The 17175-nt window shown below is 43.6% G+C and overlaps 2 protein-coding genes across 2 annotated transcripts; one reads left to right on the top strand and one right to left on the bottom strand.

Moving 5' to 3' along the window:
• The first annotated feature begins 4836 nt into the window (after positions 1-4836).
• On the top strand, positions 4837-8040 carry hypk (huntingtin interacting protein K). The gene is made up of 4 exons (NM_001292452.1): positions 4837-5056; positions 5370-5425; positions 7547-7598; positions 7685-8040. The coding sequence occupies exons 1-4, from the start codon at positions 4898-4900 to the stop codon at positions 7778-7780; spliced, it is 363 nt and encodes a 120-aa protein (NP_001279381.1). The 5' UTR covers positions 4837-4897; the 3' UTR covers positions 7781-8040.
• Positions 8041-8914: 874 nt separating this feature from the next.
• mfap1 (microfibril associated protein 1) lies at positions 8915-15896 on the bottom strand. The gene is made up of 9 exons (XM_007908608.2): positions 15720-15896; positions 14471-14687; positions 12740-12869; positions 12011-12198; positions 11709-11817; positions 11135-11295; positions 10607-10766; positions 10196-10285; positions 8915-9595 (listed from the first exon to the last, which is right to left on the bottom strand). The coding sequence occupies exons 1-9, from the start codon at positions 15799-15801 to the stop codon at positions 9413-9415; spliced, it is 1320 nt and encodes a 439-aa protein (XP_007906799.1). The 5' UTR covers positions 15802-15896; the 3' UTR covers positions 8915-9412.
• Between the last annotated feature and the right edge of the window lie 1279 nt (positions 15897-17175).

The following is a 17175-nucleotide window of genomic DNA, read 5'->3' as shown; positions in this document are numbered from 1 at the left end:
CAATAATCTCTTTTGTGCTCTCTTGTTACTCACTCATAGCATCAAATGGCATCAAAAAGAGAGCAGAGGGTTGGTCCCACCGGTTCCAATGTTAAGATTCTTTGCTTCCCCAACAGCACCGTAGCAGCAAGAAGCTGACCACAAGTCACCTGGATACATGATCATTGACCACACTCTCATAGTGATACCAGTGAGCCACAGAGTAGCAAAGAACGAACTTGAATTTTAAGTGCTCCAACACACTACTTCACGTAAAGGGCTCTATATAAATGCAAGTTGTTGTTGTTGAATTGTTATAGTGCCTTGTTTATTGAAACGTTTCAGTGATTCACAGGTGATTATTGGCAACAAAGCGACTTTGTGTTTGTAGAAACCGTTCGGTACTATACATAGCTGTAAAGTGAATGAGCAATTAATCTGGAGGATTTTTGGTCAGGACACCGGGAGCAGTTCCCTTCTGTTTACAGATAATGTCACGGGATCTTTAACATCCATCTGTACGGGACCTTGGTTTAAAATGACAATGTTGAAACCATGTCACCTGCAAGAATGCAGCACTTCTCTTGTACTGCACTAGAGCGTCAGTCTAAATTGTGAGCTCAAGTCAGTTTAGATGTAGGGCTTGAACCCATCACATTCTGACACAGAGACAACACTGCTACCAAGTGGGCCAAGCTGACACCATTTACCCGTCACACAGTGAAAATAAACAATATTGCACGAGGGATCTATAGTTTCAGCACTCACAGAGTGAGTATGAATTTGTATACAGCTGATAAAACACCTAACTGGGTGAGAGGCACCTCCTGAGGTGCCGAGAACAATTCCAGTGAACATTCAGTACTCGAATGGGTTGTGTACAAAGCGTACTGCTCCTGGTATCAAACACAACCGAGGAACAGAGATAACATTGTAAGTTGGTTAGTGATCTTAAACGTGTCGTGCTCACGATCAGGCCCACAAAGTTTCCCTTCAGAGAGAGATTCTTGCCTATGCTTTAACCTCTCAACAATAGGTTGTCACCAGAGGTGAGATTCAGCCCTTTCGCCTGAACAAGTTAATCAAATGTGCTGCCCTTAACTACGAGAGGTAAAACAATTATTAGTAACAAATAAAGGTCTCATTATGATATTCGGGAGAAGAAGCCACAAGGAGCTATTTCCAGTGTCCTGGGCAATGTTTCTCCCTGAACCAAATTCACTGAACTATAGTTTGATGGGTCACTCATTTATTTCATTCCTGTGTGGCAGATGTTGATGGCACAGGTCCCAATGCTGGATTTTTACGACGCAAAGTAACTCCCCTATGGTTTGCAACATTTTACCACCGTCGGAAAGTATTTCTGAACGCAGAGGCAGTGGATGGGTCTACTTCCCACCACCTGAAAGATCCTTTCAGCAACGTCCTCACCTGTGCTAGACAGCAGTGGTCACACATCCCTCCACAGCAGGCTGAAGAGGGTGATCAGAGAGCCGGACACCCACAGCTCAGGCGTAGACCAAAATAAAGCGAAGCTTGTGTAACAGTCTCAGCATCCCAAAGCATAAGGTACTCCCCAGAAATCCCAATTGTCTTATTCGTCAAGGCTCCAGGCACTCCTCAAACAAGGCTCGCTGGCTGACAAGTTTGACTCCCGGGAGTAGTGAAACCTTCCTCCTGATCTTTCGTTGGAATCTCAAACTGTTCATAGCACGCAACAAACAATGATTATCCGAAAATCCTTTAAGATACTGTAAACCTCTTAAGGGATAAAAATAGGCTGCGGAGCAAGGCCATTTCCCAATCCTCCAGTGCACTCCCTTCTTTGACACTTGTTAACAGCACTGATCTGAAAAGAACTTCAGAAGATAAGACTTCACTAGATGTAGCCAGTACCGCTCTTGTCTTTACCGTATCAAGTAGCTTTGCTAGTTGCACCTTACTTAGGTGTCAGCCTGGCTCAGTTGGTAATGCTGTCAATTCTGGGATAGACGACTGTAACTTATAGCCGCAAGTTGAGTTCAGTTAACTTGGGACAGTGTTACCCTGGCAGAGGTGCCATCCTTTGGATGGGATTTTAAACCAAGGACTCATCTGCCTACCTTCAAGTGACCCTGAAAAGGCCCATGAAACTATTTGAAAAGATAAGGTCATTTCTTCCAGTGTCCAGGTCAACAATCCTCCAGACGGTTGGTAAAAAATGTCTTTTGCATTTCCTTGTAAGTTCAGTCACTTGACAATAATTAGTGTGAACCTTACATTTAGAGGTTTTTGATGTATAAAGTCCTATCAAAATGCAAGGTTACTGCATTCATTTACTTGCAAACTGTAAGTTTTTCTTTTCATTTTTGGTTTACATCCAGTTGTCCAAAGTTCCAAATATACCCAAAAATAAAAATTAGGGGAACTGTATGGGGGATTGAGTTAGATATTGAGCTTTTGAATCTAAGACCCTGGTATAAGTCTAGATGAGATGGGCAACAACAACAACAACAAAATTACATCTGTAGAGCGCCTTTCATGTCGGGAGGACGTCCCAAAGTGCTGAACAGTTAGGTGTCGGAACCCGAGCATGGGGGAGGGTGGTGTAGGGGTGAGGGAAGGCAGAGAGGTGGGAGGGCGATCAAAGGCACGATCGATGAGAAGGCTCTTGAGACCGGCTTTGAAGGAAGCAAGGGAGGAAGCGAGGCGAAGGGACTGTGGGATGGAGTTCCAGAGTGTGGGGGCAGGGAGACTGAAAGCCCGGTCACCGATGGTAGGGCGGGTCGGGCGGGAGACATGGAGCAGACCGGAGCCCGCTGAATGGAAGGAAAGACTCCTCTGCTGCCTGGTTGTTTGTTAAATGTGTTTGGGGCATTTACTGATTGTAACTCCCACTATAACAAATATAACTATAACTCCCAGTATAACAAACTTATGCAAAGAATACATGGAAGTAAGTGGTTCAACCCAATCATTCATATTCCCCTTCTATACTCCTCTATGGCACTAAATTGTCTGTCTCTCTCAGAGGGGCCACCGGACAGCAGTTGTGTAACATGGAAAGTTTGCTGTACAGGTTGCTCTACTGAACTTTGGACTAAGTTGTTGTGACAGTGTCATGGGAACTTTATACTATATATAATGCACACTGTACCTAGCAGTGTTGGGTGGGAGGGACTCTTAGTGCTGTTTTATATCCCTTGCCTTGTGCAAGGATAAAAAAACAAGAATGTGATGCGCTTTGCCTGTCCCCTCATAAACTTTCATCTCAGTAGGGTTGCTCCCGACGTGAAAGGCGCTATACAAATATAATCTTGTTGTTGTTGTTATGCCTCACAGGGTACAAGTAAGTGGGTAAAAATGATTTGTTTAAAAGAAAATCAGATTTTTCCAGTTTCAATTCTATAATTTTTGAGAGATCCAAAACTGGAGGGTTGGTAACCCCGCATGTCACTCAATAATTATTTTTCAGTTGTCAAGGATCTTTAACATCCACCTGAACAGACAGATGAGACCTTGGGTTAATGTCTCATCTAACGTACAGCACCTGACAATGCGACCCCCACCGGCACTGCATTGGAGCATCAGCTTAGACTGTGTGATATCAAGTCCTGACACAGGAGTTTGAACCCACAACTCTCTGACTCAGAGGCCGAGGATGCTACCACTGAGCCAGGCTGACACAAGAGAGTAAGGGCTCAGTAAAAACTGGGCAGTGTCAGCCTAGCTCAGTTGGTTGTACTCTTAGCTTTGGCGCAGATGGTTGTGGACTTAAGCTACATATCCAGACTTTAAGCTCATAGTCTCGGCTGAAACTCCATTGTAGTGCAGGAGTAGTGATGCATTATCAGATGCACCGGGCGTGCTTCGAATGAGCTGTTAACCCAAGGTTTTTTGTCTGCTTGCTCCAATGGATGCCAGAGATCCTGCAATCCTATCGGTAAAAATGAAAAGAGTTTCTCCCATAACCTTGGCCACAATAAATTGATCCTTGACTTTGTGATGGTTTGTGAGACTCGCAATGCTCATCGAATGCTGTGGTTTTGCTAAATATACAGTCATGACAGCCATAGAGATTTGTGGCTCAAAAAAAAAAGCCCATTTGGTTCACGGTGTCTGTGCTCTGTGCTGGCTCCCTGCTGAAGAGCAATCCTTTCAGTCCCGTTTTCCTGCCCTTTCCCCAGAGCCTTGTGGCTAACTCCTCTTTTTAAGGTATTTGTGTAGATCCCAAATAATAATATCATTATTATGATCGGATCTCTCTGGAAGGCTAATATAAAATTCTGCCTCAACCACCGCTTCTGTCACTACGCTCGAGATCAGGTCGCATCTCTGTGAAAATTCTTGCAACTTCGACGTCCAATCCAAGGAGTAGTATTTATTTATCAATCGATCAATCGATCGGTCAACCAATCGATCAACCAACCAACCAACCAACCAGTCAGTCAGTCAATCAACCGATCAATCAACCAACCAACCAACCAATCAATCAATCAACCAACCAACCAGTCAGTCAACCAACCAATCAACCAATCAATCAACCAATCAATCAATCAACCAACCAGTCAGTCAGTCAACCAACCAACCAACCAACCAACCAACAACCAACCAACCAATCAACCAACCAACCAACCAACCAATCAATCAACCAACCAATCAATCAATCAATCAATCAACCAACCAACCAACCAACCAGTCAGTCAGTCAGTCAGTCAACCAACCAATCAACCAACCAACCAACCAATCAGTAAAAAGCGATGCAAATGAATAACTCAGCAAAGAAAACACAATACACACGAGGGGACCCTTTACTGCGCTGCACCAGCAGCCCGTGGGTGGAGGGGAGGGGGTGAAAGGCCGCCCTGGTGCAGCAGTGATTAAGGTCCGGGCGGCGGCACCACCACCACGTGGTCTGTTCTGACCGGCGCGAGCAGCAATGGCGGAGGGAGACGTGGAGCTGGAGTTGGACAACGAGGAGAATTGTACCGAGCGGCCGGCGGAGAAGCCGCGGAAACACGACAGCGGCGCCGCTGATCTGGAGAGGGTGACCGACTATGCGGAGGAGAAGGAGATCCTGAGCTCGGACCTGGAGACGGTGAGAGGAGACGACAGGGCCCAGCACAGGCCGCGCTGCCGACTCCCAGCCCGGGACCAGCCCGGGACCAGGACAGGGACAGGACCAGACCAGGACAGGGACAGGACCAGACCAGGACAGGGACAGGACCAGACCAGGACAGGACAGGACAGGACAGGACAGGACCAGGACAGGACCAGCCCAGGACCAGACCAGGACCAGGACAGGACCAGGACAGGACAGGACCAGACCAGGACAGGACCAGCCCAGGACAGGACCAGACCAGAGATCCTTCAGCTTCTTGTGTTTGTTCATCATGTTCTCTTGTTTCTAGGCCATGTCCGTTATTGGGGACCGACGCTCCAGGGAACAGAAAGCCAAACAAGAAAGGTCTGATTTCCCCCCCACCCCATCACCATCATTAAAGTCACCATCAATACTTTATCATAATAGAGGTTTTGCCCACAAAATATACAGTCAGTTTGCTTTACGGCATATTCTGTGAAGCGCTTTGAGAGAGACGTCTTATTATTACAACAAGGTATCGGTTTGGCCCAGTTGGTAGCCCTCTGGGGGTGTAAGGTTGTGAATTCAAGCCCCGCTTCCAAACCCGAGCTCACGGTCTCGATTAGTTGCCTGAACGTTTCCTTGTTCTGGAGCAAATTCCACAGGTCAGCTCCTCGATGCAGGTTGCGTTTGTAATGTAGAATGTCACATATTCGTATGTCAATGGTCTGCACGTCTGCTTACTCGCATTGGGCACGGAGAAGTGCTTTGCTGGTGAAAACAATAATAATAATAATAATCCTTGCATTTGATATAGCGCTTTTCACGTCGGGAGGACGTCCCAAAGCGCTTCACAGAATATACTGTAAAGTGAATTGACTGTATATTTGTGGGCAAACGCGGCAGCCAATTGCGCACAGCAATGTCCCACAAACAGTCGTAGATTGAAAATGACCAATTATTGTTTTTTTTTTGGTTTTGGAGGGATTATTATTAGGTGTGTGGAGTAAGGAAACTTGCCCAAGGTTGCCCCCTGCCTGGAATTGAACTCAGGTCTCTCACTTGCAAAGCGAGTGCTCTAACCACTGAGCTACAGGACTCCACAATACGGGCGTTTGCGCTAGTAGGGCTTCCAAGAATAAGTTTATTTTCCTCTCAAGAAAAGTTTCAAGCACATAGAATAACAAATAATCCTTGCATTTCATGAAGAGCCTTATCATGTCTTTGAGATGTCTTAAAACGCTTCACAGAATATACTGTGAAGTGAATTGATTATTTTTTTGGGGGGTGAAACGCAGCAGCACACAGCAGGAATAACTAATTTGTGTAAGGCTTAGAGACAGAGAAAGTCAGAATTAGAGGAAGATAAGAGAATTAGAGATACAATAAAGATTGAAACAGAAAGTTATTGATGGGGCAAAAGAGAGAAAAAGTCAGACCAAGAAATGGAAAGATTAAAAAGGCAGAGAAAAAAGCTGGCTCTAATAATATAACTTCTGATGGAAAAGGTTTTTGTTTCGTGTTGTAATCAATTAATGAGAGCTTGCTGTGTGCAAAATGGCAACGGTCTCCTTACAAAAAATTATATTTGACAATTACTGTAAAATGCTTTGACTTGACATAAGGTGCTATAGAATTCCAATTTATTTCCTTGTGAACTAGTTATATTTTTTTATCATTTGTGCTTCATACCCTCTTATCCAAAGTCCTGTGAAAAGATTGTTTTCAAAATAAAAGTTAGAAACCTCAGGTACTTTCTGCCTGTTCCAGTGGATGTTAAAAACCCCATAACTTTTTCAAGGAAAATTGTTGGCCAGTTTCCTGATCAACAGTTCTTCAGATAAATTGGTCATTCATTATAGTATCTTGCTGCGCATAATGTACTGCTGTTTGCCTACAAATGTGCAGTAACCACACTTGACAATACTTGTTTGTGAAAACATATAACGTTATGAGGCACTACTATAAAAATGTTGAGATTATATGCACATTAGCATACTTAATATAGATCATATTCAGTTCAAAATGCATCGCAACTAGAGTGAAATAACATTAAAGAAAATGCTCTAGTCTCTAAATAGAAAAATTGGTTTTGCCTCCAGACATAAGTACTTTCCCCCCCCCCCCCCCCCGGCAAGCATTTGAATTTCCTGGCATCATTCTCCAAGGGCATGCCCACCTACAGGACATTGCTGCAAGCTTTCTGCAGAAAACAAAGCTGTGCCAGACTGTCGGTGTCTCTGCTTTGGTGTTGCAGTCTGTGTAATCGGATCCACAGTATAAAAGTGGCTTAGGCATTATTCTATGCTGTTTGGTGTCTTGGGTGTCAGATGTACAAGTAGTTGGGTTGAGACTACCAAACCTCATTTCACATTGCTCTTCCTGCTTACAGAAAAAAGGGGACTTTCAATTAAAAGGTAGATACCAGGGTTTAATAGACTGTGTGCTACCTACAAGATCTACTCACCTAACTTGTTAATGATTTTTTTCTTTTTACAAATCCAGAGAAAAGGAATTGGCTAAAGTAACCATCAAGAAGGAAGATGTTGAACTGATTGTAAGTCGTGCTTGGGATTGTATGAATCAGTACTTTGAAACTGATCGTGCCTTTAACTGACCATTAACAAACTACTTTCCTTGCAGATGAATGAGATGGAGATCTCGCGGACGGCAGCAGAACGCAGTCTTCGGGAGCACTTGGGGAATGTTGTCGAAGCATTGGTTGCTCTCACAAATTGAAACAGAGCCACAGAATGCCTGAAAATGTTTCCAAGACTGAACAGGAAAGAAGTCACGTGTGAACCCAGAGTCTGGCACAATTGATGACATAGAATTTTTCAGGACACGTTTATGCAGTATGCTTGGCGTGCTTGAAGAGTTGGTTTTAATGGGGCTTGTTTCTAACCTGGTTCACAACTGTTTCCCGAAGACTAAATTAACCTTTCAAATGGAGAAAGGTTTGAGTATTCCAAGAGAAACCTAATAAAGCATAAAGACTTGATTTTGTGTATTTACATCAGATTATTACAATGGAGATTTATCTTATCTATTGTGTTATAAACCTTGAAATGCTCTACTGCAACGTTAATGTAATTCAGATAAAGCTGAAAGCATTCTTACTGGCTGTTGGCCTTCAGTATAACACGAGACAAAGTGTGAAATGAAATTAATTGCTTATCAGCATTTTTGTGTTGGACGGTAGAGGTTTCTATTGATTATTTAAAAGAAATTGACTGTCTTTAGTGTGGCTCATTCCTTTAATTATTTAAACTGGAAGTAACTGCAAAGATAAAAATAGTAATAATACTTGTATTTGGTACAGCTCCTCATCATATCAGAAGGTTGTCTCACAGTGCTTCACAGGATTTACTGTAAAGTGGAGTGACTATATTTGTTGGCAAATGTGGCATCATTGCGTGCAGCAATGTCCCACAAACAGCTGTGGAGTGAATGACCAATTTTATTAGGGGGATTGTTGGCCAGGACACAGAGAGAGAGAAACTCCATTCTCTTTTTGAATAGTTCCATGGGATCTTTTAACATCCACCTGAACAGGCAGATGGGACCTTATTTAGTTTGATCCAAAGGATGAAACTAAATAGAAATAAACCCTTCAACCTGGCTTATTTGAAAAGCAGTCCGCACCTCAAAATGAATTTCAACAACAGAATTACATTTGTATATTGCCTTTCACATCGGGAGGATGTCCCAAGGTGCTAGACAGTGTTTTGGACCCGAGCTGGGGTCCAGATTGGGAGGAGTGGAGGGCAGGTGGGAGAAGGAGAGTGATTGAAAGCAGGGTCAAAGAGGAGGGTCTTGAAGGAGGCAAGGGTGAGGTGATTTCAGAACACAAGCCTATAAATAAGGGCATTGAAAATTTGTACAACTTGTTTATTAGGGGTAATAGTTCATCGTATATATGGGGTGAGGTTAAATTATAAACTTGTCCTGAGCAACAAAGAGTGTAAATTAATCCTCACTGTGTAGGGAGAGATTCTAATCCTGTTTTCTTTTCCTACTGCATTTGCTGTAACTTCCACAGAATGACAGAATGAATACCCCTCATAAGTTTTACTGGTAATCTTATAAAATCAGACTTGGTCCTGACTACCTATAACCTGTATCTAACGTAGAAAACAAATAGAATCATCTACATGATTACAAATTTGTAAACCCTAAATTTTTTTAAAAAATACACTTACATACAGAATAAGACATTTTATATTTTTTTTACAAAATGTCCATATAAGTTTGATAAACTTAAGAAATTCCATGTGCAACAAAGTAATTGTGAAAAAGTTTACAACAGCAGAGGGCCAGAGCTTCTGTGTGATGCAGTCTGCTCGGCTGGAGTTCCGTGGACGTGCTCCTTTATGAGATTTTCCTCTTCTTGGCTGAAGGCCTCTGAAAGACATCTCGCACTCCTGCTGCCCGGTGCTTGAAGAACTTGGTGTTCTGAGCGGTTTCCTGGGCCCAGGCTGAGTCAAAGGAGGTTGTATCCTGGTCGACGAGGTGAGTGTACTTGGTTCGGCCTGAGCGGCCAAAGTTTTTTACCTTTAAGAAAGATGTCAGATTTACTTGAAACAATTTTTTTTACAACAATGGTCTAAGATGTAGGATTGATTTGCTCACTGTTTATGATGCACTTTAAGAATTTTTACTATTATACATTTTCAATGTCAGATATGTTCTATACAGAATAATCTCATCACCTGCAGAGATGTAATTATCCCACAGGCAACAGTAGGGTATGTTTAATGCTTGTAATATTAGCAGGTGGGATCCCAGCAATGGTCCAGAGGCTCACCAGGATCTAACACTGATCTATCCAATATCCCCCAGTGATGCTGCTGAGTATTCCCATCATTGCTATTACACTTAAAAATCTCATGGCTATTACACTTGAATGCAGTTCTAATTTGCAATAATCTGAATTTATTTATTTTTTGTAGAATAATCCAATTGATAAACTGAGAAAAAGTTGGATTTGCAGTGAGATCATAAATCGTAAAAATTCTGGTGAATTCTGGATTGCTGTTTAAGAAAAACTGGCAAATGGGTGGCAGATGACAAGGAATTCTTTTGTATGGTTTTGGCTGTACCAGAACTGGCTACAGGATGGCCACCCAGCCTCTCTGACCAGGTATACTGTACCTGCATGACTTTAGGCAGGATGGTCTTGTTGAAGTGATCTTCCAGGGTTGGAGAACTGAAGTCCCGTTTGTATAGCTCCTCCTCTTCATCCTGCAATAGACCGTATAAGAGTTCAGTCAGTTTCACACATTACAAAAAGATTCAACCTAAACTTTAAGGACACTTTTGAAAGTGGACTCAGTGAAGGTTGCTAAACCAAAAAAAAGCATTTCACCATTAAAATAGATTGTTTTTATGGGTGCCTGCTTGTAATTTTATATAAAAGTAATTTTATTTCGTGTGAATTTCAACACAGACAGACCACTGTCCTGCCTAGGAGGTATCCCATTACTCGGTCTGTGTTACATTTTCCCGCCAAGTCATTGGGAACCCCAGTGTTTCAAATAATGGCTGAACACAGTTGCTACTCACCATGAAGAAGGCGCCCCTGTGGTAATATTTCTGTAGGAACTTGTATTTGCCTTTGCTGGCTTTGTTAGTGATGGCTTTGTTGTTGGCACGTAGCTCTGCTCGCCGTTCCTCCTCGGTCAGATTGTGCATCCGTTCAATCTCAGACTTTTCTTTTTCCATTCTGCAAATGAGAACCAAAGGCATTTCAGAACTGTGCAGCTGCTCTTCTCCTGTCCCATCAACTGCACTGTTCCCACTGCCTCACCGTAAAATCAACAGAAAATGATTTAACCCCAAACGAGCTGTGACGACAGTATCATGGATACAGCCCAATAACCAATAAATCATTAAAATACACCAGAGGGTTACCTACATTTCTTACTAGTATTGTTCTGCAATAGTGGGGCTACGATGGGGTTCAAGTACCTGGGCCAGGAAGAGAAAGTGATCTTTATTTTGTGACGCCCCCCCCAACATACCCAAAGATACCTGGCCACTATGGAACTGAATCCAGCACAAATCGAACACACAGCTGACAAGAAAACTTACAATTCTCTCTCCTCTCTGTCCCGTTTGATTCGCTTCAGCTCCCGCACTTTCCATGCCTCGTACTCCTCTTCATCGTTTTCATCGTCTGTGTTCAGGGCATCGAGAGCAGCAAGCGTTCTCCGAGACTCCTCAATCTCCCGCCTGGCTTCCTCTTCCACAATCTACAAAAGCCAGGCACATCCATTAGTACAGCTACTGTTTGCAATAAATTTGATGTGTTGGCATCAATCATGAGTCATAGTATAACACCAAGTTCCCTTGGTTTCATTCCCCATTTGCCCCCCAAACTTCACTATCATCAGTGGGTAAACTCAGCATATACTAACTAAACTATACCAAAGCACCAACTCTGCATCAATGAAGTAAAGAGCCAATCACGATTGAGGGTCTGTGAAAATAATATAAGCACAAGTGATAAAGTTCTTAATCTTTCAAAAGTCCAATCTGCTCAGGAGAGTTGGACAAATTAGACTGCTACTGGGAGGAGATGATGAAGTGCTTTGTGGGTTTTAATGAAAACCCCCTACCCCCAACACACATCCAAAATTAGGTAACATACAACCACAGCTTGTACCTTCAATGTGTATTTCCGCCTCTCCTCAGTCAACCGTTTGTTTTCCTGGTCCAGCTCTTTATGTTTAATGGCCTCAGCCTCACGTTCCTGCACAGTAACACGGTCCTTCCTGGCAAAAAGGCCCATTTTAGTCACAGAATCATTTACGGCTTGAACTCTGCACAAGGAGAACCTAAACTACTATACTGACAGGTATTGGCTATTACCAATTTAAAAGGACACAGTATTTCAAATCAAAATATTCTATAAATCATTCCCAAAAAGAAATCTGGGGCTTATCCAGATTTATGAATGAATCATACTTCCTGATGAAGACTGGTTTCAGCCTGGGCTCAGTTTCATCCTCGCTGTCTGTATATTCTTCATACTCAGACTCCTCCTCTGACTCCTCTCCTGATCTTCCTTCATCTTCCAATTCCAGCAATTCCAAATCCTCGTTCTCCCTCTCCTGCGCTCTTTGCCGCATCATAGCACGCCGCCGCTCAATTTCCTGGAGAGAAACATAGGATGCTAGAAATTTACAGCACAGGAGGCCATTCTGCTCTGCACCAGATCTCAAAGCAAGCTGATCTTTCAATTCCATTGTCCTATCCTATTCCATTACCCTGACAAGCTCTAACTTTAATATACCCGTCTATTTCCTCCTTGAAATTACACAATGCATCTACAACCTTACTTGGCAGATCAAATAGGTTAGAGCAAATAGCTCTGTTGCAATAGGGGAGAAAACAACATATCACGTTAAAGCAAATGGCGACTTCTTCTGTTATAAACTTTCTATCAGGTCGATTTATAAGACATAGCAGCAGGAGTAGGCCATTCGGCCCCTCGAGGCTGCCCCACCATTCAATAAGATCATGGCTGATCTTCTAACCTATGGTGTATATGAAAGAACTAAAATTGAAATTTTCTCTTGGGAAGTGAAATGCTTCATGGATTATTCTATTGTGAATTCAGCAAAATTGCAATTTGGTTTCACCAAAGATATTGGCTATCACTACTTTACATCTGCTGTTGGCGCTTGTACAGACCTCATCGTCCACTTCCTCTTCCTCCTCTTCACTGGTGTCCTCCCGATCCACGTGCCACGCCTCTCCCTCATCATCAGACTCAGCCTCCATTACAATCTCTGGTTCCATGATCATCCGGTGTCTGGCCAGCCTGCAGGAACACATGGAGCCATTAGTCAACATTCTCCACAACAAAATAACTTGCATTTTTATAGCATCAAGGTGAAACCTTGGGCAAGTTTCCTTGCTCCACATGCCTAATAATAATCCCTCCAAAAAACAAAAAAAAATAATAAATTGGTCATTTTCAATCCACGACTGTTTGAGGGACACTGCTGTGCACAATTGGCTGCCGGTTCGATTCAGTCAATTCACTTTACAGCATATTCTGTGAAGCGCTTTGAGATGTCTAGAAGACGTGAAAAGCGCTATATCAAATGCAAGGATTATTATTATTATCTTACCACAGTGAAAGCAACTCAGAATTACTAACAGTAATTCCTCAAAACTTTTGCCCAGAGGAAATATACAGTCAATCAAATCAATTTTAGTCAGCAACACTTAGAAACGAAAGAAAATTAGGTATTAAAAGTTCTGGAGCAGTCTTCCAAAAACTGGTTTGAATAACCTTAATACGTTTTGTTGGGATATTACAGTGTTTTGGACCCATGCTGTGGTGTGCATAATTTACGAGTAAGGGATCTATAAATGGTGCACAGTATATTAATGTAGCAACCCCTTGGCCCTTCACTAATAATCAAGGGAATTGCTACAAAATCAATTAAGAGGCAAAGGAGGCGAGGGCAGCATTTAAAGCAATGCTCTCAATCAAGGTTATTTAAAAATGAAGCAGTTGTTAAATGCGTTCATCTATTACATTGACCCGCATAATACAAGCTATTGTGAACACTCACATTACCTATTCCTTTTTTTTAAATTCTAATGGACTCTGGCATTGTGTCTGTGAATGTTTATTAATGACAGTTCCAAAAAGTTCTGAGTTATTGAACAATTTGTACCAGTATAAAAAGTTACAGAATATAGTTTGTTCTTTTCTGCTTCCACTAATTTCAGAACATTGGGGTGTTCCATGCAATGTCCAGATTTTTATGTGGAATTTTCAGATTTTTATCTGAAAATCCCCTTTATGCCAAGATCATTATTAATAATAATAATTGCATTTGCTATAACAACTAGAATATTGAAATATCTCAAAACATTTCATGGGTATTTGTTGTAAAGTTAAGTGACCGTGTATTTGAAGGCAAATGCAGCTTCCATTTCATGCAGTGTCCTAAGAGCAATGACCAGTTTACCTAAGAGGATCGTTGGCTAGGACATAGGGAGAAACTCCCTTCTCTTTTCAAATATTTAATGAGATCTTTAAAGATCCCCTGAACAACCTGTCAAGACCTCAATTTAATATCTCACCCAAGGATGACATCTCCAGTGCTCCTCCTAAAAGTCTGATAATGGGGCTGAACCCATAACTTCTGACCCAAAGGTGAGACTGCAACCAACTGACCAAGGCTGATACTGAATGATTCAACCTTAATAACGCCATTATTCCAGAATATAGTGATATAAGTTGGTCAAGGAAGCATTTAGTTCAGTAAACTAAATGTTTCATTCCATTTCAGTAGTTGTCAGTGAGCTTAATTTCTTTTGAATAAAAAGCCCCAAAATAAACTACTTGACGTTTCACCATTGTCATGCATTGGGGAGATCCAGTGTTTTCTTAGAATGTCTCACCTTTCTTCAACATCCTCTGTGAGTCTGTTTTGTAAACGTTTTAAACGTGGATCGTTTGTAACCTCCTCCTTCACCTCAGGTTCTGCATCAGGCTCTTTTGCTTTCTTAACAAACTGGAAATCCTCTTCCTCCTCATCCGAGGACTCCATAGGAGCATAATCAGGTCTTTTACCGGAAACATATCGCTTCACCTTCACCTTTTCCATAGACACCTCACCTGGAAAATTCAGCAGGAATGTCACAATCAGCCTTACATTTTCGTGTACTAATAACTGCAGAGCACATTTGAAAGAAAATAAAATGTGCTGGATATTACACAGACAAAAAACTTCTTCACTGAAGTATTCACACAGTAATCTATGAACTGTTATACAAAACTGATACTTTATACACTGAACTTTCCGCTTTCACCTCAAAACTGACTTCATTATACACCGTACTTTTCAGCTCACACTTCATACGATGCCTCGTCACATTGAAAAACTTCACAAAGTGAGTTAATTTGAAGTGTAGCGACCTCTGTTAAATGGCCAAATGCGGCACGCAGTCTACAAAAAACAGCAAACGTGTGATGGGATGGTAGTTTAGAAGAGGAGGATTATTTTTTTTTAGCCGTGAGAAACGGTTACCTTTTCCGACAGTGGCACAGGATCTTTAATATCCACCTCAACGGGCTGGAGGGAACTTGGTTTGATGTCACATCTGAAGCCCAGCATCTTTGATAACGCAGCGCTGCCCCGGCACCGCACTGAAACATCAGCGCGGACTGCTATAGCGCGGACTGCAAGACAGCGCCTTGGGACGTCCTCCTGACGTGAAAGGCGCTTTATAAATGGAATCTTGTTGTTGTTGTTGTTGTTGCGCTGTGAGCTCAAAGACCCCACGGATTACATGAGGTTGGGGCCCACAATGTGCTGACCCAGAGACCAGAGCGTGACCGGCTGACCGGTGGGGGGGGGGGGGTGGCACCGCTTGTCCTCCCACCTCATGGTGCTGTCACTCTCCAGTCCACCCTCACCCACACCCCACCCCCACAAATACCCATAGAGGGGATTATTATAGACAGTGATCAGGAGCCGCCTGATCCCCTTCCCGACCCACAGCCCCAATCCAGGGCCCGGGGACCATCATAATCCCCGCCTTAACCCAGAAGCTGTGCCCAGATCAGGCGGGGCCTGAGGCCGGGGCCTGTGGTCAGTTACAGTCCTGGTCCCAGCGCTGCTCGCACCGCCCCCCCCCCCGGGGTTACCTTTCTCATTGAGCACGGGCACGGCGCCGGCCGTGGACTGGATTGGCGGCTGCTTGAGGTTCAGGGCGCTGGGGGCCGCCATGGTTCAGCCGCGTCTTCGGGACACACACAGACACAAACTCAGCCCCGGGAGCTGCTGTCCCCGCCGCCGCTTCACTTCCGCCTCTCCCTGGTAGTGCTTCCGGTGTTTGGCAAACTGAGGGGCGGGGCATGGGGCGGGGGCGGGGCTTAGTGGAGGGCTGTGATTTGCATGAGGGCCGGGTTTACTGTGAGGGGCGGGGCTCTGGTGGGGGCGGGGTCTGGTATTGGGCGTGTCATGCGGAGGGGCCGAATAGGGGAGGATTCCAGTGTAAAGGAGGGGCTCTGGTGTGAGGGGAGGGGCTCTGGTGCAAGGGGCGGGGCTCCAGTGTGGGAGACTGACTTAATGTGGGCGGGACCCTAGGGTAAGGAGAGTAGATAGTGTGGCAAAGGCCTAATGTAAAGGGGAGGGGCTCTGGTGTAAGGGGAGGGGCTCTAATGTAAGGGGAGGGGCTCTAGTATGGGAGGGGCTTCTGAGGGTGGGGCTCCAGAGGAAGAGGTTGAGGCTCCAGTGTGGAGGGAGAGAATGTATATTTTATTGACTTAAACATTAAAGGACGAAGTGGATAGAATGGGATTCAAACTTAAGTGTTTGGTGTCGAGTCTGGAGCTTCACGGACTAAGATGCAAGGACTGGGCCGTTTTTGCAAACTTAGTCCTCGTATGTTGCTCAGTCACTACCAGAAAGTGTATCTGTGAACATCGACCAGGTGTTCCAGCTCCTTGGGACCTCCTCCTGACGTTGTTGTTGAACATAATAATCCTTGCATTTAAGTTTGACTGTTATGCCCCTCCACGGTTGAAACCCTGGCTTGGCTCACAAATGAGACATGGTTATTTGGGGGTAAGGTTACCGGAGGAGTGAGTGCTCATGGAACTGTAACCCAATGTATGACAGGGAGGAAAATGATTAGATGAAAAACCTATAGGATGGTACACTGCAGACTCGTGCTCAAGATCAGTGGGGATCGAGCACCTGAGATACTGTACTTTTCCCCATGTTGGTGTCCGTTTATAGTCCAACGTGGTCCAAGGTGCAAGTATTCCTAGTCTGGTGGATTTAATCGATACAGCCAAGCAAAGGCTATTTGTAATTTATTACAAGCTAATGATGAGGGTTTTTAAGCAGATTTGACTAATAGAGACGCGCTGCAACCAAAGGAGTCTCAGTTCAGAGTTGCTGGTAGATGCTCTACTCCCAAGAGCGATGGGTCAAATATGGGTTGTGATACATGTGGACTCCCAGTAGATGGCACCAGAGTCTAACAGAGTCCAACTGTTACTCACAGCTTCAGTGAGGTTTTTGCATTCCAATGGCTTCTGAAATCAATTGACTCAAAATGTGTTAGGTTTGCAACAGCGCACGATCACAAGATTG

This window comes from Callorhinchus milii, unplaced genomic scaffold (assembly GCF_018977255.1).
Source record: "Callorhinchus milii isolate IMCB2004 unplaced genomic scaffold, IMCB_Cmil_1.0 Scaffold22, whole genome shotgun sequence".
Taxonomy (NCBI): Eukaryota; Metazoa; Chordata; class Chondrichthyes; order Chimaeriformes; family Callorhinchidae; genus Callorhinchus; species Callorhinchus milii.
The sequence above is the reverse complement of the archived record's forward strand: the minus strand, read 5'-3'. Positions and strand labels throughout refer to the sequence as shown.

Coding starts and splice junctions, on each gene's coding strand:
- hypk (NM_001292452.1), top strand. CDS start 4,898: ATGGCGGAGGGAGACGTGGAGCTGGAGTTGGACAACGAGGAGAATTGT. Junction 5,057..5,369: donor TGAGCTCGGACCTGGAGACG/GTGAGAGGAGAC, acceptor TCTTGTTTCTAG/GCCATGTCCGTTATTGGGGA. Junction 5,426..7,546: donor CAGAAAGCCAAACAAGAAAG/GTCTGATTTCCC, acceptor TTACAAATCCAG/AGAAAAGGAATTGGCTAAAG.
- mfap1 (XM_007908608.2), bottom strand. CDS start 15,801: ATGGCGGCCCCCAGCGCCCTGAACCTCAAGCAGCCGCCAATCCAGTCC. Junction 12,199..12,739: donor AAGAGGAAGTGGACGATGAG/GTCTGTACAAGC, acceptor GTTTCTCTCCAG/GAAATTGAGCGGCGGCGTGC. Junction 11,296..11,708: donor GGCGGAAATACACATTGAAG/GTACAAGCTGTG, acceptor TGGCTTTTGTAG/ATTGTGGAAGAGGAAGCCAG.